This window comes from Chiloscyllium plagiosum, unplaced genomic scaffold (assembly GCF_037043375.1).
Source record: "Chiloscyllium plagiosum isolate Xiang-an unplaced genomic scaffold, Cpla_swu_hap1 HiC_scaffold_2, whole genome shotgun sequence".
In the NCBI taxonomy this organism is placed as follows: domain Eukaryota; kingdom Metazoa; phylum Chordata; class Chondrichthyes; order Orectolobiformes; family Hemiscylliidae; genus Chiloscyllium; species Chiloscyllium plagiosum.
In genome coordinates this window covers 128802198-128826403 of record NW_028270140.1, presented here as the reverse complement: position 1 = coordinate 128826403, position 24206 = coordinate 128802198, and the positions used below count along the sequence as shown (strand labels likewise).

The 24206-nt window shown below is 41.5% G+C and overlaps 1 protein-coding gene across 2 annotated transcripts in view; it reads left to right on the top strand.

Moving 5' to 3' along the window:
- The window catches only part of snx25 (sorting nexin 25), a 230848-nt gene that overhangs the window by 190257 nt on the left and 16385 nt on the right, over window positions 1–24206 (top strand). For both annotated transcript variants that reach the window (XM_043705938.2, XM_043705929.2), the window contains exons 13-17: window positions 6995–7132; window positions 10406–10519; window positions 11993–12157; window positions 14392–14509; window positions 19160–19226. In XM_043705938.2, coding sequence (XP_043561873.1) covers window positions 6995–7132; window positions 10406–10519; window positions 11993–12157; window positions 14392–14509; window positions 19160–19226 — 602 coding nt within the window. The remainder of the gene's footprint in view (window positions 1–6994; window positions 7133–10405; window positions 10520–11992; window positions 12158–14391; window positions 14510–19159; window positions 19227–24206) is intronic.

Here is a 24206-nt window from a genome sequence, read left to right as displayed (position 1 = left end):
AAGAACAATAAAATGAAATGCAGAGTTTAAACCTATATTTTCTAATACTTCAGTATAGGCTGCATTTTATGTTGTGAAGAAATAATTATTTTTAAAATTGGGTTGTGAAATGAAAGAAGCTTTGAGTTAAAATTAAATCATTTGGGTAGGTCGTGTCCATACTCATTGAAGGATCTGCTTACATTCCTGAAGAAGGGCTTATGCCCAAAACGTCGATTTTCCTGTTCCTTGGATGCTGCCTGATCTGCTGCGCTTTTCCAGCAACACATTTTCAGCTCTGATCTCCAGCATCTGTAGTCCTCACTTTCTCCTCTGTTTACAAAGCCAACTCTATTTTTTTTTTAAAAAGAGAATTTCTTAGTGCTGTGTATCCTTCAGTTGATGGGGCTCACGTTTAGAAATTTGGTGCATCCTATTCTGTCGTTAATCTAGTATCAAGTATTTTTCTCAAAAAAACCCAATGTTTTTGGGGAAATGATGCCTGAAAGAATTTTCAGCACCAGAACATTTCATGTTTTTAGATTCCAGTAACCTCACTTCTGTTGTGCTTGGTCAGCATTTATTATTGAGACAATGTCATGAAAAGGATTATCTGATCATTAATTGCTGCTTTGCACCTTTGCTTAATGTTGATTAATTGCCACATTTCTCTTAATCACAATAGTGTAATTAATTACGCATGATTTTCTTTGAGATGTCCTGAAAGCTCTTGTATAATTGCTGAATTGTTCATTTTCGAGTAATTTCAGCTGATGCCTGATATCAAATTGAAAATATGTAACTGTGTTGGTGCAGCAATTACTGTTGCACATTATGAATTTTTGAAAGCTCACTGCTACAATGAAAACATTGTGACACTTTTTAGCTGCTTTTTCCAAGTTTCCTGAAAGCCTTGGGACCAAGTTATTTCCAGATTTCAGAGTTTTCTAGATTATAGAATTATGTGTAAAATGAACAGTGCAATAATAAAATACAAAATAATGACAGAACATTGTAAAGTACCAGTAGAAATTGTATTATTTGTCTAAACACTGCATCTTCCAGGATTTACTTCCTGAAGTGCTGTACTAAAATGACTACAGAGAGAGAATGCTTGGGTCTGCATGAAAGGTTTCTAGACAACTACTGTTTGTGAACATTAGATTTCAAAACTGGAGAGGTTGCAGTATCTTATAACTCGTCTACTGCAACTGAGCTCCAGGTTGTTGTTGAGTACTTCTCCAAAGTATATGAGAAAATGGATCTTTATTAAACATCCCAGAAAACTAAGTTCATATACCAACCAGATACCATAGCGCAAACTTCTTCCCCACAGATTAAGGTAGTTGTGAGATCCGTGAAAATGACGGCAATTTTCTGTATCTTGGGAATGTCGTGACAAAATTCAGAGTCCATTCCAATGTACAGGTGGTTCTGGAATAGCACATGTTTCGGCAGCGCTGAAGGATCAGGGAGCAGTATTTTCAAGAACACTGACCTCCATTGGCAATAGTGAGATTCGAGCAGGGATCCGTTTGCGCGCTTCATTCTGCGCATGCGCCGATGTGAACGCTGAACCCTCCGTGCTGTTTTGCGCATGTGCTGGTGTCTTTGCTGAAGGCTCGATACATGCACAATGTCAGCGCTGGTCTTCATGCTGGCTTGCGCATGCGCCGGTTTCAGCTGTCTATGGTGCAGTTTTCTATGAGAGACACTGTATAGAGAGCAGCTTTCTTTTTTTTTAAATGCGATGTGTTAAATTTACTTTTGTTTTGTTAATAAATATGATTTAAACCTTCATTCAGGCTGTGCTATACTTTGCGTTAGACTATTGGGTGATTTTTGAGCTTGTGATATTTGTTTGCTGGTCTGCCCCTAACCTCCTATCAAATTCAGAGACTTAGACAACTTGCAGGGGGCACTTGAAAGCACCGGAAAGTGGAAGATCCGTCAAAATCTCCATTCGAGAAAAGCTGTTTAAAAGACCAGCTTCTGCCAAATTAATGTGCCCAGCATCCTGAAATGATTGTTTTACTTAGAATCATAGAGATATACAACACAGAAACAGACCCTTCCATCCAACTTGTCCATGCTGATCAGACATCCCATCCTAATCTAGTCCCATTTGCCAGCACTTGGCCCATATCCCTCTAAATCCTTCCTATTCATATACCCATCCAGATGCCTTTTAAATGTTGCAATTATACCAGCCTCCACCACTTCCTCTGGCAGCTCATTTCATAGGAGAAAGTGAGGACTGCAGATGCTGGAGATCAGAGCTTAAAAATGTGTTGTTGGAAAAGCGCAGCAGGTCAGGCAGCATCCAAGGAGCAGGAGAATCGACGTTTCGGGCATAAGCCTTTCTTCAGGAATGAGGAGGGTGTGCCAAGCAGGCTAAGATAAAAGGTGGGGAGGGGCATTGGGAATTCGATAGGTGGAAGGAGGTTAAGGTGAGGGTGATAGGCCAGGGTGGGGGTGGGGGTGGAGAGGTCGGGAAGAAGATTGCAGGTCAAGAAGGCGGTGCTGAGTCTGAAGGTTGGGACTAAGCTAAGGTGGGGGGAGGGGAAATGAGAAAGCTGGAGAAATCTGCATTCATCCCTTGTGGTTGGAGGGTTCCTAGGCGGAAGATGAGGCGCCCTTCCTCCAGGCGTCGTGTTGCCATGGACTGGCGATGGAGCAGGCCAGGGACCTGCATGTCCTTTGCGGAGTGGGAGGTGGGGTTAAAGTGTTCAGCCACAGGGCGGTTGGGTTGGTTGGTGCGGGTGTCCCAGAGGTGTTCTCTGAAACGTTCCGCAAGTAGGCAGCCTGTCTCCCCAATGTATAGGCAGCCTGTCTCCCCAATGTATAGGCAGCCTGTCTCCCCAATGTATAGGCGGCCTGTCTCCCCAATGTATAGGAGGCCACATCGGGTGCAGCGGATGCAGTAAATGATGTGTGTGGAGGTGCAGGTGAATTTGTTACGGATATGGAAGGATCCCTTGGGCCTTGGAGGGAAGTGAGGGGGGAGGTGTGGGCGCAAGTTTTGCATTTCTTGCGGTTGCAGGGGAAGGTGCCGGGAGTGGAGGTTGGGTTGGTGGGGGGTGTGGACCTGACGAGGGAGTCGCGGAGTGGTCTTTCCGGAACGCTGATAGGGGAAGGGAGGGAAATATATCCTTGGTGGTGGGGTCTGTTTGGACGTGGCGGAAATGATGAAGGATAATACGATGTATCTGGAGGTTGATGGGGTGGTAGGTGAGGACCAGTGGGGTTCTGTCCTGGTGGCGATTGGAGGGGCGGGGTTCATGGGCAGAGGAGCGGGAAGTGGAGGAGATGCGGTGGAGAGCATTGTCAATCACGTCTGAGGGGAAATTGCAGTCTTTGAAGAAGGAGGCCATCTGGGTTCGGTATTGGATTTGGTCCTCCTGGGAGCAGATGCGGTGGAGGCGAAGGTATTGGGAATATGGGATGGCGTTTTTACAGGGGGCAGGGTGGGAGGAGGTGTAATCTAGGTAGCTGTGGGAGTCGGTTGGTTTATAGTAAATATCCGTGTTGAGTCGGTCGCCCGAGATAGAAATGGAGAGGTCTAGGAAGGGGAGGGAGGAGTCCAGGTAAATTTGAGGTCGGGGTGGAAGGTGTTAGTAAAGTGGATGAACTGTTCAACCTCCTCGTGGGAGCACGAGGTAGCGTCGATACAGCCATCGATGTAGTGGAGGAAAAGATGGTGGGTGGTGCCAGTGTAGCTGCGGAAGATGGACTGTTCCACATATCCGACGAAGAGGCAGGCATAGCTAGGGCCCATGCGGGTGCCCATGGCTACTCCTTTGGTTTGGAGGAAGTGGGAGGATTGGAAAGAGAAGTTGTTCAGAGTGAGGACCAGTTCAGTCAGTCGAAGGAGGGTGTCAGTGGAAGGGCATGGTTGGTTCGGCAGGAAAGGAAGAAGCGGAGGGCTTTGAGGCCTTCGTGATGGGGGATGGAGGTGTGTCGGGACTGGATGTCCATGGTGAAGATAAGGCGTTGGGGGCCGGGGAAGCTCATTCCATACACATACCAGCCTCTGCGTGGAAAAGTTGCCCCTTAGGTCTCTTTTATATCTTTCCCCCCTCACCCTAAACATATGCCCCTCTAGTTCTGGACTCCCCGTGCCCCAGGGAAAAGAGTTTTGTCTATTTATCCTATCTATGCCCCTCATGATTTTAGAAACCTCTATAAGATCATCCCTCAGCCTCCGAAGCTCCAGGGAACCATCCCCTTCATGCTCAGCCGCTCTGTATTGGTTAAATTCTACAACTCTGGCAACACCCTTATAAACCTTTTCCGAACCCTTTCAAGTTTCACAACATCTTTCCAATTGGAAGGAGGCCAGAGTTACACGTAATATTCCGACAGTGGCCGAACCAACATCCTGTAGAGCCACAACATGACCTCCCAACTCCTGTACTCAATCCTCTGACCAATAAAGGAAAGCATACCAAACGCTGCCTTCACTGTCCTATCTACCTGCAACTCCACTTTTAAGGAACTATGAACCTGCACTCCAAGGTCTCTTTGTTCAGCAACACTCACCAGGACCTTACCATTAAGTGCATATAAAATGCAACATCTCTCATTTATCTAATTTAAACTCCATCTGCCACTTCTCAGCCCATTGGCCCATCTAATCAAGATCCTGTTGTAATCGCAGGTAATCTTCTTCGCGAGGCAAAAGTGAATACTGCAGATGCTGGAGTTATCAGAGTCAAGAGTGTGGTCTGGAAAAGCACAGCAGGTCAGGCAGTATCAGAAAAGCAGGAAAATCGATGTTTCAGGCAAAAACCCTTCAGCCCGTCACCAGCTTTCCTGATGAAGGGCTTTTGCCCAAAACATCGATTTTCCTGCTTCTCTGATGCTGCCTGACCTGCTAACCTCCTTTGCTGTCCACTACATCTCTAATTTTGGTGCCATCTGCAAACTTACTCACCATACCTCCTATGTTTACATCCAAATCATTTATATAAATGAAGAAAAGTAGTGGACCCAGCACCTATCCTTGTGGCACTCCCTGTATTCCGAGATCTAACCTTGCTAACCAGTCTTCCATGAGGAACCTTGTCAAACGCTTTGCTGGAGTCCATATAGATCACGTCCACTGCTCTGCCCTCATTAATTCTCTGTTACTACTTCAGAAAACTCAGTCAAGTTAGTGAGACATGATTTCCCACATACAAAGCAATGTTGACTTTCCCTAATCAGTCCTTGCCTTTCCAAATACACCTAATCCTGTCCCTCCGGATTCCCTCCAACAACTTGCCCACCACCAGCGTCAGGCTCACTAATCTATAGTTCCCTGTCTTTTGCTGAAAACCTTTCCTACTATGTTAGCCAACCTTCAGTCTTCTGTCACCTCACCTGTGACTATTGATGATACAAATATCTCAGCAAGGGGCCCAGCAATCACTTCCCTAGCTTTCCACTGAGTTCTAGGGTACACCAGATCAGGTCCTCGGGATTTATCCACCTTCATGCGTTTAAAGGCATTCAACACCAACACCTCTGTAATATGGACATTTTTCAAGATGTTGCCATCTATTTCCTCACATTGTATATCTTTCATAGTCTTCTCCACAGTAAACAGTATCTTCCCCATCTCCTGTGGCTCCATGCATAGGCTGCCTTGCTAATCTATGAGGGGCCATATTTTCTCCCTGGTTACACTTTTTGTCCTTAATGTGTTTGTAAAAACCCTTTGGATTCTCCTTAACCCTATTTGCCAAAGCTATCTCATGTCCCTTTTTTGCCCTCCTGATTTCCCTCTTAAGTATACTCCTACTGCCTTTCCAGTCTTGTAAGGATTCACACGATCTCTCCTGGCTATACATGATATGTGCTTCCTTTTTCTTAACCAAAACCTCAATTTCTCAAGCCATCTTGCATTCACTACACCTACCAGCCTTTCCTTTCACCCTAACAGGAATATACTGTGTCTGGACTCTTGTTATCTCAATTCTGAAGGCTTCCCATTTTCCAGCTGTCTCTATACCTGTGAACATTTGTTGCCAATCAGCTTTTGAAAGTTCTTGCCTCATACTGCCAAAATTAGCCCTCCTCTAATTTAGAACTCCAACTTTTAGATCCAGTCTACTTGGAACTAGATTGTGGCAGGAGACCTCGAGAAGAACAGCAGAAATGTTTTAAGGTGTCCTTAAAGTATCTCTGTAGAGGCCAAATGTTCCCACTCACTCATAGGAAACCTTGTCTTGTAACTAACAAAAGTGGAGAAGATTAATTTGCACAGGGACTGAACACACAGAGAGACTTTGTACATATCATGCAGAGGAGAAATCAAGGCATCAGAGAGCATTCAAGCCCTCAAATGCCTCACTTTCCCCACCCTTCAAGTACCAGACTTGCATGTGGAACAATCTGCAGATCATGCATTGGACTTAACAATCCTCTCAAAAATCCATCAGACTTCAGTGGAAGCAAATCATCCTTGATCCTGAGAGACTACCTCAGAAAAAGCTGTAACAAAATAAAATTGAAGTAGTGAAGTATATACTGTTTTTTTTCTTTGAATAACTAGAGATTTATGAGGGTTCTTTGGTTATAAGGATGTTTGGATCCCTTTGTCTTCATAATTCACTCTCTGCAAGGTTGCTAAAGTTAACATCTTCCTACTTTGTGGCGAATCTGTCCATGTTGTGTTTAAAAATAGTGTTCATTTGCTTGAGAGCTATTATAAATGAAATTGCCCATTTCTAGTGTAAGTAGTTTATTATCTGTTCTGATGTCTCACTTTCATTGATGTTGGGACTTTGTTTTTAGCAACTACTTTATATAAAGGACAACTAAACCACCTTTGGATCTTGCTATCATCAGTAGAATGGACTGGACTAGATAACTTTTTTTAACTTTCTAAACTTGTGTTGAATTCCCCACAAGTGTAATTTTATTCTTGTGTAGGTAAATAGACTGATGTAAGAGGAAAATGATAACTGTATGATTTTTGTTGAATTGCCTTTGCATCTGTCAACATTCTTTCTACTTCTTTCTTGGACAGGTTGTGGAAGAGAATGGGGAGCAAATGCCCTGCTACTCGGTCACAGTAAAGTTGAGTTTGTCTGAACCTGAACATAATGGCTGGGCAGTAACCAGGAAGCTTAGCGAGTTCCAGACGCTACATAGGAAGCTCTGTGAGGTATTTGTCACAAATGTCATCCTGTGTGACTGTGATGAGGGCCGGCTATCTTCATCCTTCTGAACCACTATACAGTCTTTGCAACGGCTGTTAACATGGGTTTTCTCTAAAACCTTTCCACCATCGTTCAACTGAGTAGAATCACACTCCATTTTCATCTATCCAGTTGTAGCCAGAGAATTGTAAGGAGTTATCCCCGAACATTATTCCTTGCATCCATTCCTAATTCTCATTTGTTTGCTACTTTTCAGCAGAGACATCTGAAGACATGTTACGCATGTACATTTACACTTTACCTCACCTGATAGCTATTTGGACCTCTCCACTGTCTTTTACGATACTAAACTGCTGACATTCCAGTTTGGATGAGCAGAAATATTTTCCCATTAAATATTGGGAAGACTGGCTCCTTACTACCTGCTCCACCCCTCTATCTGACTTCTCTTTCAGGCTAAAACAGACTGTTCTCAACTGTGCTGTCATATTCCATTCTTTAAGTTAACATCTGCACTGTCACTAAGATCATCAATTTCCCCCTCCCCAATGTCATCTGTTTCCATTGCTGCTTTGGTTCATTTGCTGTTGAAAATTAATTTCTGCTTTTACTACCTCCAGACTTAACTGTTGCAGCACACTCTTAACTAACCTCCAGTATCTCCCTTCAAAGATTTGAGATCATCCAAAACTCTGCAGCCAGCATCCTAATTTGCACCAAATGCTGTTCGTCCATTGGTGTGACTGAAATGGTGGTGTACTTTTAATATCATTGAACAAGTGATCCAGAGGCTTGAACTTTTCTGCTGGGAGCAATGTTCGCAATTAATCAAATTAATGAAATCTGGAATTGAAGGCTCGTGTGCCACCAAACTCACAGTGATATGATTGACTGACCTATCCTCTGAAATGGCTTCGTTACCACTCAGTTCAAGGGCAGTTAGAAAGGGGTAATAAATACTGTTCTTGTCTGCGCTGTTCACATTCTATAGTAAAGATAAAATTCTGTGTTTCCTGATCTGCCCTGGCTACCAGTCAAGGAATTTCTTGATATTAAAGCTCCCATCCTTGTTTTCAAATCCATTCATGGTCTGGCTGCTTCCTATTGCTATAATTTCCTCCAACCTCTCAAAGCTCTGACGTATATATGCTGCTCTAAATTGGCCTCTTGACCATCAATGATTTTAATTGCTCCTTCATTGATGGTTGTTCTTTCAACTGTCCAGACACTAGGCTCTGAAATTCCCTCTACTGGTCTCTGTTTCTTTACGTCATGTTCCTTCTTTGAAATACTTGTTAGATTTTGCACGTTTGACAAATCATTATCCCTAACATTGCCTTGTATGGTTTTGTGACATATTTTGCCTTATGAAATACTTCTGTGAAGTGACTTGGAATGTTTATTATGTTAAATGTGCTATGCAAATGAAAGTTGTTGTTTACCTTTAGTATATTTTTATTGGCACCGCCAGTAGCATTTTAGGTTTATGTTACGCACCTGCATTAAATTCTATTCTTCCGTTCTGGAAGATATATTGAAGATCTAACAAATCATTTAAAAACAACTGTCCAATACCTGATAGTTACATTGGTGAAGCCAGAAATGATTAAAATCTTTACATTTCTGTATTATATTTCTGAATGACCAAAAGGATATGTAACTTCACTGAAGAGACTCTATTCCTCCCCACAAGTCAAGAAATCCACAATGTGGGGGCAGGATTATAAAACTGGATTGAGTCCTGTTGCAATTTAATCCACAAAGGAATTATTCTCACACAGGATGGTGAATATGTAGAATATTTAGGAGGGGGCATTGGTGTAATGGTTATGTTACTGGATTAGTACCTCAGGCTCAAAGTGTGGCGCTGGAAAAGCACAACAGGTCAGGCAGCATCCGAGGAACAGGAGAATCCACGTTTCTGGCAGAAGCGCTTCACTAGGAATGTGATTCACATGCCACGTGAAGGCTAATGCCCAAAATGTTGACTCTCCTGCTCCTGGGATACTGCCTGACCTGCTGTGCTTTTCCAACGCCATACTTTTCGACTTTGACCTCCAGCATCTGCTGTCTTCACTTTCTTCCAGTTGCTGTAAGCTTACTATGAACCTCTTCCGAGGATGCCCACCTTGAAGAAATTCTTCTCCTCCTTCCTCCACAAGGATCTGTGAGTCTCTTTCTCACTGCATCCCCAGCTTGTCACCTCTGCCCTGAACCTCTTCAACCACATTCCTGATGAAGGGCTTATGCCTGAAACGTTAACTCTCCTGCTCCTCCGATGCCGCCTGACCTGCTGTGCTTTGCCAGCGCCACATTTTTCGACTCTGATCTCCAGCATATGTTGTCCTCACTTTCTCCTAGTACCCCAGGCTAATGTTCGAGGGGTAAAAAAATCCCAAAAGAACTGTGGAGGCTGAAAATCTGAAACAAAATCAGAAAATCTCAGCAGGTCTGGCAGCAGGTCTGAGGAGAGAAGTCAGAGTTAATGTTTTGGGTCCAGTGACCCTTTCTCAGAACTGTTTGTATGTTCTGGGGAAATGTCCTGAGTAAATATTAGAATCTTTGTTTGCTCCATATATTGTTGTCTTTTATCATATAGTTTCAGTTGTTAAATTAAATGAATTTAGTTCTTTAATTTTCTTATGGTAGAACAAAAATAACTACTGCCTTCAATAAATCTGTGTACAACCAATACTTCATAGTAATAACTCAGTTAGCAATGGTAGACAGCCAGATTACAAACACAGCTAAATTTTACAAGCGAGATTAATTCTTGAGTTTTTGTTTTGGATTTACCATTTGTTTGTCCCGTTTGTCAATTTATCATCTCCCAGGGATTACTGCTTGGTTGCCTTCCTTCAGGAATTAATTTCTCTGGGTTTTTAGTAAATCTCCAATTTTAGGTATCAGCTAATGCTGCTCTGAACTGATTTCACAACTTGAATATCATCTCCCTCTTGTCTGATCAAACAGACACAATAATCGAGGTGGGAATAAAAAGGAGTGCAGCTGTAAAATGCCCATTATTTTCTCTGCAGTTTATAGATATTACTTCCAGCATAATTGTACACTTATGCCAATGAAGAATATTTTTACTGCTCTGAGAGCTCCAGTCCCATATATGCAATGTGAAATGGTGCGTAAAAATGTTCAGTGTGAAAGAGCAGATTCCTGCAATGTTTAGGTAATGGGATTTGAAGAATAAATTACATTTGTGCTAGCCCTGTGGTGATCCAGCAATGTTGAAGCAGTAAACTGTTTGATTTTGTGTTTTGCAGTGTTTTCCGATGTTAAAGAAAGTGCAGCTACCATCAATGAGTAAGCTGCCCTTTAAATCCATTGATCAGAAATTCCTGGACAAGTCAAAAAATCAGCTGAATAATTTCTTACAGGTAAGTGGAAACAGAAACTGAAACTCCATTCGTTTCATTAAAACAACTACCAGTGTTAAATTGAATCTGGGCATATCCAGGATTCACTAGGAGAAAGTGAGGACTGCAGATGCTGGAGACCAGAGTTGAAAAATGTGATGCTGGGAAAACACAGCAGGCCAGGCAGCATGAGAATCGACGTTTCTTTAGGACGTTTCTTTAGAATCCTAAAGCCCTTCTTTAGGATTCACATCCAGGACATCCAGCACTTCCAGGATTCAAATGATGATGATCAATTTCTGTATCTGAGCATCACTTTTTATTCTGTAGATACTTCTGGGTGTTTGATGGCTTTCTGAATCTGCTTCCATTCTTCTCTTTAATGTTGTGTTTTGGGCAAAATTAATTCTCCACATCTGTGAAAAGATTGATTTTGCAGCTGCCATATCTTAAGTAGTTGGCCATTTGGCCGCTTGAGCTGGCTCCACCATTCAGTACAATCATAATTGATCAGGTTGTAGTTTTAATTCTACTTTTTTGCCTGCCACCTGTAACATTAGACCTTCTTGTAGGACAATAATCTAACTTAGTCTTGAAATAGATTTAATGACCCAACCTCCACTGCTGTTTTAGTTAGTGAATTCCAAAGATTAACAGACTTCTGAACGAAGAGATTCCTCCTCAAAATGAGAGATCCTTCAGTTTGAAATTGTGCCCCAGTTCTAGATTCCCCTGCTAGTGGAAACATTCTTTTACATTTACTCTGTTAAGCACTCCCCCACGCCTCTCAAAATCACATGTTTTAATAATATTGTGTCTCATTTTCCTAAACTTGTATGAGCCTAGGTTCGACCTGCTCAACCTTTCTTCATAATGCATTCCAGGAATCAGGTTAGTGATCTTACTCCGAACCTCCGATGCAATATCAGCTCCAGGGTCAGTGGGCATTTGTTAATTTTTTCTTTGTGTTGAAGGTCTAAATAGAGCTTCAGTTTCTGAATCGTGCAATGACTTGAATGTTACTGTTCAAGGCAAACACCAAAATAAACTCTATTCTTTCTTTAGTTGAATATATTGAAAAAATAAGTGTACCATCTTTCTGCAGCATATTCAGAGCTATTTAATGTTTTGAGTAAACCAGTTTTTCATGTTGGTGATTGTTACTGTTAGAGACATGCCATTAAAAATAATGACTTAGAGTATTCATTGCATGACATTAAGATCCACTTCAAGCTATTCATCAAAGTCTAACCATAAATCATTGCCTCAAAGATTTCTGACTAGCTGCATCTTTGCTAATTTATGAGAACGGCTTACCAAAGCTTTTGGAAGATGGATGTTGATTCACTCCAAGAGTGAAGGAAGAGTTTATTGCTTTAAAAGTCAATTATTTTAAGAAATACAGTGGGTTATTTGTAGGTGTAAACAAGAAAACTACTGTCCTCTGGGTTTTTTTGTCATTGCTACTTTCTCTCGTATACTTTCATCCTACAGAAGCTTCTTACAGATGAGAGACTGTGCCAGAGTGAGGCACTTTATGGTTTTCTAAGTCCTTCTCCAGAATACCTTAAAGTTGTCGATGTGCAAGGGAAGAAATCTACTTTCTCACTGTCATCCTTTCTGGAGAGGCTCCCTGGCGATTTCTTCTCTCATCAAGAGGTATACGTCAGTAAATCACTGCGTGACTTGAAAAGAAACTACATAACACAGTTTATTTTGTGTCACTTTGGCTTAACAATGAGCTTTGTAATCCCTCATTAAACTTCATAATGTTTGTTAATTGGATAGATTATGAATTCTGTTATCATGTTCAGCAGGACTATTAACTTGACAAAAGTAATTTAAACAGGAGTTGAACCAGGGTCCCTGGTGCTGTGAGGCAGAAGTGCTAACCACTGAGCCACTATGCTATTCCCCACCCAACCTTGTGATGAAGATATACGACCATTAAGAGTTTGGCAATATTTGTAAATACAAAAATGACCAAAATTTCATTCCTACATAAACTTAATTATTTACACTGGATGCCAGCATCACTTTTAGAGAGTACACAGTCAGCCACACCACCCTCGCTGTGTGTGTTTTTGACAGAGACCAGGCACCAGAATGAACAGTACATCTACCATAATTAAATAAATAAAGGAAGGTCAATTGAACTTGTTAAAAGCACAATTAGCCCAAACTATAACATGCTCCTGTCATAATCTGGTGAAGAGAGGGACTGCATTTCCCATGCCCTAAAATGGGTGCCGTGGGCAACCTGCCTTGTTTTTAGTTTTCAAAACTACAGGAAACAAGTGGATACTTACTTTGGAAGGTCCCATTTTTCAATTAGGGGCAACTCTCAGATGACAGAACTCCTCTTCCTTCCTACCACATGGACTTTAAAACCCACTGCTCTCCATCAAGTAGCATAACCTTACCTATCAATGTCCACAACTTAGTTGGGTCTGGACATTGTTGTGCATTGTGCCGGGCCTACAACCGTAGAGCACTGTGGGAGGGCTTACTTAATGCAGACTGGATTAAGTAGAACTCTTCCTCGTTGGGGAGGAGGTCCCTTCCTATGGAGCTACCAACCAGCTAGATTAGCTGGCAGTGCCAACTATCCTACAGTGCCAGAGCTCTGTGGTGGGTACTGCAGACAGACCATTGGAGATCTGATAGAATCCAGACCCAACTAAGTTATGGACATTGATAGGTAAGGTTATGCTACTTGATGGGGGGTAGCATAGTAGCTCAGTGGTTAGCACTTCTGCCTCACAGCACCAGGGACCCTGGTTCAACTCCTGTGTGGAGTTTGCACATTCTCCTCATGTCTGCGTGGGTTTCTTTCAGGTGCTTCGGTTTCCTCCCACAACCTAAAGATGTGCAGGTTAGGTGGATTGGCCATGCGAAATGCGGGGTTTCAGGGATAGGGTAGAGGGATGAGTCTGGGTGTGATGCTCTTCGGGAGTCGGTATGGACTTGTTAGGCCGAATGGCATGTTGCCACACTGTAGGGATTTTATGATTCTATGACTATTCTAACCATCTTGGTAGTACAGTTTCTCAGAAATAGAAGCATACAAGTAGACCATTCAGCCCTTCAAACCTGCTGTGCCATTCAACTCAGTACCCCATTACTGCTTTCTTCCCATGTCCTTTCATCTCTTATAACTCTCAGTACTCTATCTAACTCCTCCTTGAAAACATTGTGGGTTATTCTGAACCCCTTTCTGTGCCAGAGAATTCTACAGGCTCACCACTCTGAAGAAATTTCTCTCCATCTGAACCCTACTCCATATCCTAAATGGTTCTGGACTCTCCAATCATCAGGCACCTCCTTTCTGTGTTTACCCTGTCTCATCCTGTTGGGATCTCTCAGAAACCTATAAAACCCTTTCTCTTTTTTTTCTAAATTACACTAAATATAGTCCTAATTGATCCATTCTTCATACGTCAGTCTTGCCATCTCAGAAGTCAGTCTGGTAAACCTTTGTTGCACACCATACATAGCTAGACGTCCATCCTCAGAAGTACACCAAAACTGCACACAGTGCTCCAGGCGTGGTCTCACTAAGGCATTGTATAATTGCAATAAAATATCCATGCTGATATACATAGATCCTCTTGCTATGAAAGCCAATATACCATTTGTCTTCTGTGAGTAACTGTGTGAATAATTCTCACATTCTGATGAATTAGAAATGACCTACAAATGGCAAAATTAGCATTTCCTGAGATGTGCATAAGGAGCTAATGATATCCTTGTAGAAATGATGGATTCTTAGCTGTATTCAGTCTGCAGGTAATCTTTCATTTTAAAGTCTGTCAATGATGGCAGAAGCTGTGTGCACCAGGAGTTCCTCCAAATATACTTTTTAATTATTGTTTCTCCATGACTGTCCTCAGGAGGAGGCCGAGGATGATAGTGATCTATCTGACTATGGGGATGAGACTGACAGCAAAAGAGACTCACTTGCTGAACCTTGCTTCATGCTCATTGGAGAAATCTTTGAGCTCAGGGGAAGTAAGTAAACTTAATACAGTCTTCCATTTGTCATTTCTTGAGATAAATTGCACTCCATCTTTCAGTTTGAAATACTGAAAAGAATTTTCTGTGAGTGGCTGGGATGCAAGTACTGTGATCAGCCTTGGTTCACTGGTCACATCCCTGCCTCTGGGTGTGGGTCCAAACTTCATTGTGAAAGAACTTGACTGTAATTTAGGCTGAGACCATCAGTGCCATACCCAAAAGAAATGAAAGGTGAATCATCTTGTTTAAGTCAAGGGCAACAGCAAACAATGGAATTGAAACTGAGTCAGCAAACCTGGTGCATTTTGCCTACTCATCTGTTAATTTTTGACAATTACAATAGCATATTTAACTCTCAACTGACATCTTATTTGGAGTGCCCCAAGGTTTGGTGTATTTAGTGATTTTGTCATAAGCGTGTCAAAGAGTCATGGGGATATATAGCACGGAAACAGACCCTTCAGTTCAACTCATCCATGCTGACCAGATTTCCCAACCTAATCTAGCCCCATTTGCCAGCACTTGGCCCATATCTCTCTAAACCCTTCCTATTCATATACCCAACCATATGTCTTTTAAATAATGTAATTGTACCAGCCTCCTCCACTTCTTCTGGGAGCTCATTCCATACATGCAACACCCTCTATATGAAAAAGTTGCCCCGAGATCCCTTTTATATCTTTCCCCTCTCACCCTAAACCTATGCCTTCTGGTTCTGGACTCCCCCACCCCAGGGAAAAGACTTTGTCTATTTATCCTATCCGTGTCCCTCAGATTTATCCTATCCATGCCCCTCAGATTTTCTAAACTTATCCATGCCGCTCATGATTATAAGTGCCAGGACTCTGATTTACTCACATGTCAAGTACAGCAGCCATAATTTTTTGCTAATCAACAATTGAACAATCAATCAATTTCTATTAGAATTTTTTACAGCTTGCATGATCCTGCCAACAAAAACACGAGTGATTAATCCATTGTAATCGTTATCCATTATCACTTGCATTTTGAAAAGGCAAGGCCAACAGCAGTGTTGCTGTTTAATGACTTCATATAATTAGATTTGATAAGACCACAGTGCAAGTCTTAACAGTCAGCTGAATAAAATGTCTTCAGAAAAGCTGATAATGTTTCTACAGCAAGCATTCCTTGAAATGACATGCAGTTACACTTTTAGTGATATAAAAGCAAGACACAGCAGCTGATAGAAATCTGATATTAAAACAGTACATGCTGCAGAAGCTCAGCAGGTATGTTTTTATTTCACATATCTAGCATTTTGAGTACTTTTACTTTTATGAGTCTGCATTCTCCAATGCCTTTGCATCGTATTTTCTTACCTGTCTTCATGTCATCTGCAAATTTAGTTCCCACGCCTTCAATGTCTTCATCATTGGTATAATTGATCACTGGCTATTGGTATAAAATGTAAAAACACATGTGCTTTTGGGACTCCCTGCCTATCAATTCAACAAAGATTCATTATTAGGCCATATTAAGGAGCAAAATTAGGTCTTTTGGCCCTCTGCCATTCAATCATGGCTAATATGTAACTCGACTGCATACTCCTGCTTTCTCCCTGTAACCTTTGATCTCCTTACTAACCAAGAACCTATCTATCTCTGTCTTAAATGCACTTAATGATTTGGCATCCACAACCCTCTGTGGTAATGACTTCCACTGAATAACCACCATATAACTGAAGAATTTCCTCCACATTTTAGTTCTAAAAGGTTGTGCTTTCACTCTGAGGTTATGCCCTTGGGGTCCTAGTCTCTCCTAGTGGAAACATCTTTTCCACATCCACACTCTGCAGGCCTCTCAGTATTCTGTATGTTTCAATGAGATTTCCTCCTTATCCTTCTAAATAGACCCAAAGTTCTTATCAGCTTCTCATATGACAAGCCTTTTATCTCTGGGATCATTCTTGCAAACCTCATATGGACTCCTTGCAAGGTGAGGACATTCTTTCTTAGATACAGCATTCAAAACTGCTCACAGTATTCCAAATGCAGTCTCACCAGAGCCTTATACTGCCTCAGAAGTAAATCATTACTCTTGCATTCTTGCCCTCTTGAAATGAATATTAATATTGCATTTGCTTTCCTAACTGTCAACCGAGCCTCACGTTAACCTTAAGAGAATCCTGAACTCTGATTCCAATGTCCATTTGTGTCTCAGATGTCTGAAGCCTTTTTCTGTTTAGAAAATAGTCTATGCCTCTACTTCATTCAAAATTGCATAACACCACACTTGCCCACAATATGTTCCATGTAACATAGAATATAGGAGGAGGAGACAGCCATTCGGCCCTTCGAGCCTGCTCCGCCATTCATCACAATCCTGGCTGATCGTCCAACTCAATAGCTTGATCCTGCTTTCTCCCCATAACCTTTGATTCCATTTGCCCCAAGTGTTAAATCTATCTACCTCTTGAATGCATTCAATGGTTTTGGCATCAACTATTTCCTGTGATAATGAATTCTACAGGCTCACCACTCTTTAGGTGCAGAAATGCCTCCTCTGTCCTAAATGGTACACCCTGAATCCTCAGACTATGACCCCTGGTTCTGGATGCACTGACCATCGGGAGCATCCTCCCTGCATCAAACCTGTCTAGACCTGTTAGAATTTTATAAGTCTTTATGAGATCTCCCCTCACTGGTCTGAACTCCAGCGAAAACCATCCTAACCTAGTCAAATCATCTTATGTCAGTTCTGCCATCCCCAGAATCAGCCTGGCAAACCTTCACCATACTTCTGCAAGAGCAAGAGCATTCTTCCTCATAAGAGGAGACCAAAATTGCGCACAATTTTCTAGGTGTGGCCTCACCAAGGCCATTCCAACTGTGCTAACGCTTCCCGCTCCTCGAAACCTCTCGCAATGAAGGCCAACATTCCATTTGCCTTCTTTACCCCCTGCTGCATCTGCATGTCTAATTCCAGCAACTGGTGCACAAGGGCACCCAGGTCTGCTGCATACTGCCCTCTCCCGATGTACAGCCAATCAGGTAGTTATCTGCTTCCTTGGTTTTGCTTCCAAAGTGAATAACCTTGCATTTATCCAAATTATTCTGCATCTGCCATTGATTTGCCCACTCACCCAACCTGTCCAGATCATGCTGGAGGATCTATCCATCCTGCTCACCGTTCACCCTCCCACTCAACTTGGTATCATCTGCAAACTTGGAGATGTTACATTTTGTTGCCTCATCCAACTCATTAATATATATTGTGAATAGCTGGGGTCCTAGTATCGATCCCTGTGGCACCCCACTAATTACTGCCTGCCAATTTGAAAAGGACCCATTAACTCCTACTTTTTGTTTCCTCTCTGCCAGCCAGCTTTCTATCCATGTCAATATACTTCCCCCAATCCCAAGCACTTTAATCTTGCATAATAAATGCTATCTCAGTGTTTATCTCATCAAGCCTATTCAGAATCTTGTATGGAAGACAGAGTTTACACCATTAGGATTTTTCTTTAAGTTTAAAAAATGTTTTGCAATATGCCAAGTCTGATACTTATTGCCCACCCCAGTGGCTGATCTGTTGCTTCTTTGCCAACTCTGTTAACATTTCTAAGTCCTTCTGCGGCTTCCCAGCTTGTTCAACACTACCTGTCCCTCCACCTATCATTGTGTCGAAAGCAAACTTAATCTGATAAATTTGATTTCGTATTGTCACATATACGAAGACACAGTGAAAAATATTGTTTTGCATGCTAATCAGCGCAATCATACCTTAGATAAGTACATCAGGATAACAGAATAGAATGCAGAATAATTGTGTTATAGCTACAGAGATGGTGCAGAGAAAGATCAGCTCCAGTATATAAGCGGTCCATTCATAAGTCTGAAAACAGTCGGGAAGAAGCTGTTCTTAAATCTGTTGATGTGTTTTCAAACATTTGCATCTTCTTCCTGATGGAAGAGAGTTGAAGAAAGTATAACTGGGGTGGGAAGGTCTTTGATTATGTTGGTTGCTTTCCCAAGGCAGTGGGAAGTATAGACAGAATTTTGATAAATTAGCAACAATGGACCTATTATCTCAGTAGCCACCACAATTAAGACCCTACAATGAAGACCATCAAAACCAAGGAACTTGTCAACCTATAGCTCCCTCAGTTTGCTTGGCACTGCTTGAGTCATGACTGAAATGTATATGAGAAAGGAAGTTTGCGTATCCTGAAGAACGTTTTTTTAAAAATGACTATTATGCAGAATATAAGTCAGGATATAGGTTTGCTCGCTAAGCTGGAATGTTCATTTCCAGACGTTTTGTCACCCTACTGGGGTAACATCTTCTGTGGGCCTCCGGGTGAAGCCTGATTCTATCTCCTTTGGAAAAAGGATTGTTAGATATAACCTTTTATACAGTGTAAAGATTTGTGAGACATCCTAGATATGGAAATGTCATAAAGAAATTTGTATCCTTTGTGACCTTCATATTAGCATGAGTTCACTTCTGTTGCATGTAAATAATGCTTTAAATATCTGTTGAAGAATATTTGATATAGTCATGCAATGGTTTTCAGTGATTCCTTGTAGAGCACGGATTTGCCTCACTTTTTTCTTTTGAAAGAAGACAAGCTATTAATAAACAAACTATCTATGTTTCATTTTGTTAACCTCTGCTTTACAGTGTTTAAGTGGGTCAGGAAGACACTTATTGCTCTTGTACAAGTTACTTTCGGAAGGACAATCAACAAGTGAGTAGTTTTTTTTCCATCTTCTTTCAATAAGATGTTACATACATGTCCTATGGCAAGGCTTGACTCTGCTATGTTCGAATTCCAGGAATTTAGTGCAAGGACTGTTTTTCAGACAGCACCAAAACATTCAAGACCATCGTACTTTAAATTGTTCGACAAGTGGAGAGTGGGTATAGAGAATTAGGAATATTTGTTCAGGACACCTGAGGAAAAGTCAATCTTACGATTGGCTTTATGAAAACTCTTTTGCATGACTTGGGCTTCTGGCACCTTTTGAGATAGTTACTTTTCATAAGTGAGCTTCTGATGTCAGTCCATCCATCAGATTTCCATTTTTGTATCAGAAAATATTGATGGATGGAATTGCAGTAACTGAATGATTTGACTTCTGGGTATATAAACACTCATAGTACGTCCAGAGTTTGAAGTGGATTGTAATTGAAGTGGTTGTTCCTGAATTTATAGACTTCTAATTGCTGATTGCAACATTGTACTCCGATCTGACTTATAGCAATGCTGTTTTGGCATACTTGTCACATCAGCCACTGGGGTGGGCAATAAGTGTCAGCCTTACAAAATAAGTTCGAAACGTCATGGAAAGTCCTAAAGGTGTGAACCTTGCCTTCCATACAAGATTCTGAACAGGCTTGATGAGTTAGCCAATTGGAGAGTGTTTCTGCTGATCAGAGAATTTGAAATAAAGGAGGCAATCATTTCGAAAAGAGTTGAGATGAGGAGACAGTTTTTCACTGAGTTGTGAATTTTTGGAATTCTCTGCTGCAGAGGGTTGTGGATACCCAATCAGTGAATACAAAATGGCTGGGTTTGACAGAGTTTTGATCTCTTGGAATCCAGGGATGTGCGGAATAGGCAGGAAAGTGCAATTGAAGCCTGAAATCAAGTCATGATTGTAATGAATAAAGAGGCAGGCTTGATGAGTCAAATGGTTTTCTCCTGCTCCGATTTCTTGTGCGTTCTGTGGCAGATTGTGCTGCTTGCTTAGTACCTTACTTAGTTCTTAATATCTGAGGTTGGTCCATCAAAACTTGTGTTATGAGGGAAACAAACTTCTTAGTTCCAAAGTTGAATAGGTTCCAAGATAGTGTATTCAGTTTTGGAAGTTTAGAAGCAAGGCAACTCCTCAGTGAGATATTTAGTTATTCAGTATCTGATCCAGACTATGTGGAATACTCCAATATGCTATTGGTTATTGGATTCAGGGAAGAATAAATTGTCACAAAATTAGAAATTGTTGGTGACACTCAGCGGGTCTGGCAGCATCTGTGGAGAGAGAAACAACTAACATTTCGAGTCCAGTGACCCTTCTTCAGAATGGAGATGGATCTGAAGAAAGATCACTAGACTTGAAAAGTTTACCCTTTTCTCTCCATAGATGCTGCCAGAATTGCTGAGTTTTTCTGTTTCCCAATTTCCAATATTCACAGTTCTTTGTTTTATGTAAGGATAGATTTTCACTATGGACAAGAATTCTCATGACTTGGGTTTTAAAGAATTTGAGTTAAAGCCTGAATTGATTGAACTAGTTGCCATATCCAAACGTACCTTGAGATTTCTCAGTCTTGACACATCTGAAAGTGCACGTAATTCATAGATGAATGAAGCTCTGATTTTGGATTACCTCAGGTTAGTGACTGTTAAGCAGTGATTGGATTTTCACATGTCCCAACCACCTTGTCTGTCGATGAATCATCCAAAGCAGGCTAAAATTGTTCAATTTGGCTTTAAGCTTAAAAGTCAAAGAGAAAAGAGTAAAGTGCATTTTGAAACTTATTTCTGTCCTTAATGCCATTGCTGTATTTTAGTCAGCTCTAGTCACTTGCTGAGTTTTGACTCCATTGTTAAACTAAATCAAAGACCGCTTTGATTAACTGACTGTGAAGGTCATGTATTTCACAGTGTAATGTCACTTTCTATCATTTAATTCAGTACAATGCATCTAATCTTAGTAACAGTATGAGGAAATAACTGCAGTGGGGACTTGTAAATGTCATATACAAATCTGTCGCCTTTCCACTTTTAATTACTTTTCATTAATGCTTTTACAATCACTCAATGAGCTAGAAAGCAAGAATGGAATATATGCTTTCCCATAAAATTGGCTTTTACCAGCTTCACGAATATAAATATATATTTAGCATCTCTTCATGAGCATAGATCCTGTTGTATTGACTGAGAACTTTAGCTTCTAATTTTGGCATAGAGATGGGTAGCATAGGGGTCTTTCCCTGTCCCTGAATGGTCAGAGCCTGAAGCTCAGGTTCAGCCTGATGTTGAAGTCCAGCCTCTGATCTCACTTGCATTGAGTAGAAAAGGCAGCTCATCAGCAGAGCACTACTTGTAGGTCAGGGCAGTGGTCTTATGGTGGGATGTGGGAGTTATCGTGCCAAAGACGATAAAGGGAGGGAGCAACTGAGCTCTATACCAAGATGAAGCATGGCGACTAACAGCAGTTCCGTTCTGATCCTTGCAACTCAACATTCTGGTCGGTATACTCTAAAATGTTATCTTTCTCGCAGTGGCTTGTTGCAATCCATTAGGGCTGGTTGTTTTGAATATAGAGCAAGCTGTCCACGTCGGTCAATTTTTGTTGTTCAGATCTCTGACAGATCCAGTCAGTCTTTGGTGTCTTATTTTGATATCTTGCATGTTACAAGACCTTCCCCCAACCCCCCACCCCTCTTTTTGAGCTTTTACCAAAGTGGTACACTCTTAACTTATGCTTAATAAGCTTCTTACCTCGGTTGGAGACATATTGGCATTGTTGGAGATGGGTTATGGCCTAAAAAAGGAGACATGATACAGCTGATTCTCCATAGCCATTGGTCGTGAATAATGCTCACCTGCAAATTCTGTTCTGTGTTGTTAGTGAGCTGCTTCCTTGATAAAAAGGACAAGGCAGCCCACTTCATTGATACCCTGACCATCACCTTAATCTATCAGTTGCTTTACCACTGATGTGCTGTGGCAGCCCCATGCACCATTTACAAGGAGCACTGCAGTAACTCTCACTGCAGCTCCTTGTGATCTTGACCACCTAGAAGGAATAAGTGTTTATATGTCAGTACTTAAATGCATCTGAAGCCGCTAAATATCAACTTTTTTAAAAATTGGATGATAAATGCAATTTAAATCATGCCACATCAACCATTTAATTTGTATGGTCCTGCCACAGTTGAAAGTGTTGTTTTCAAACTCTGTCCTCCAGCTTCTTGGCTCGAGCTGGTAGGTGCCAGTTCTCTGTGGCCTTCAGTTTGTCAGTCCAGAGGTGCACAAAACAATGCCCTAGTCCTCTTGCAAATACCAGCCATCACCAAGCACCTCCCTGACTGTGTTTGTGGTCTATTATTCTGGGGGATGCTGGGGAGGGGGATAGGGAAATCTGTGAAACTAATAGGTAGCTGAATGTGCCACAGATAGGAAGCTGAGAGTTGCGAATCTTGAATAGATTTGCATTTGAGAAGATCATCATAAATAATGAAAATTATGAGCCAGTTGCAGCATACTTATAGTTTTTCCACTCCTCATGTAATTGTTCTGAGAGATGAGAGGGAACTTCTGCATGGGAAGTTCAGAATATTGCTTGTCACCATTAATTCCTTGATAGGACAGCATGATAGTGGTTTCTGGGTCCAATGCTGAGACTTAATGAGAAGGGAAAGAATGATTTGCACCTCAAAGCACTTTATGGCCAATACACCCTTTGAAGTACAATCACTGGCAATACGTGTTCAACAAACTCCCACAAACAGCGATGTGATGATAAACAGATAATCTGTTTTTAATAGTGTCAGCAGAAAAATTGCTGAATAAACTCAGCAGGTCTGGCAGCAACTGTGGAGAGGAAAAACAGTGAACATTTCAAGTCCAGTTTCAGACTGTGGAAGAGTCCCCAGACTTTAAACATTAACTCCGTTTTCTCCCCACAGATGCTGCCAGACCTGCTGAATTTTTCCAGCACTTTGTTTTTTGTTTCAGATCTCCAGCATCCACAGTTCTTTGTTTTGTTTTAATAGTGTGATGTTGATGGGGGATAAATGTTAACTCTGGTTCTCTTTGAAATACCTGAGCAAACAATGTTCAAGAGCAATGGTTCATGCAAAAGACAGTGCCTCCAACAATGCAGTGCTCCCTCAGTACAGGAGTGTGGGCCTTAAGCTTTATGCTCAAGCCCTGGAGTGGATCTTGAAACCAGAACAGTCTGATTCAGAAGTGAGGGTGCAACCAACTTAGCCAAGCTGACAAGAGAAACAACCAGTCTAGGATGATTGATAAGGAGTTCAATCCTATCACAACAGCTGTTGAATTTGGATTCGGTTGGAAAAACCTGGAATGTAACAAAAAGTTAGCCTCAGCAGTAGTGACCGTAAAATCCCGGGTTGTCATTAAAAGCTCATCTGGTTCACAAATGTGCTGGTGGGAAGGAACATTTTTTCATTACCAAGTGTGTGACCACAGATCCACAGAACTACGGTTGACTCTGAGCTGCCCTTTGAAATGTTGTGGTTCTGTTCACCGAGCTGGGAATTGTGGCGAACAGAACCACAACAACGAGCACCCGAGTTACAAATCTTCTCACGAACCTTGAATGCCCTCTGACATAGTAAGTCATCTTGTCATGTAGAAACGGTTCATACAAAAATTTCCATGTCCTGTCAGTGAATAAAAACAATTTCATGAGGTCATTTAGATGTGTGCTTTTGTTTTGTACAATATTGCTTCAGCATGTAGCAAAATGTTACAGAATAAAGTGAAGCATGAGAAAAGCTAGCCACTACAGAAAAATCAACATTTACCAATGTTTTCTATCACTGAGATTGTTCACTTGCTCGCTGAGCTGGTAAGTTTGTTTGCAGGTGTTTCGTCACTATATTAGGTAATATCGTCAGTGTGCACTAATGCGACCTAATATGGTGACAAAATGCCTGCAAGCAAACTTACCAGCTCAACGAGCAAGTC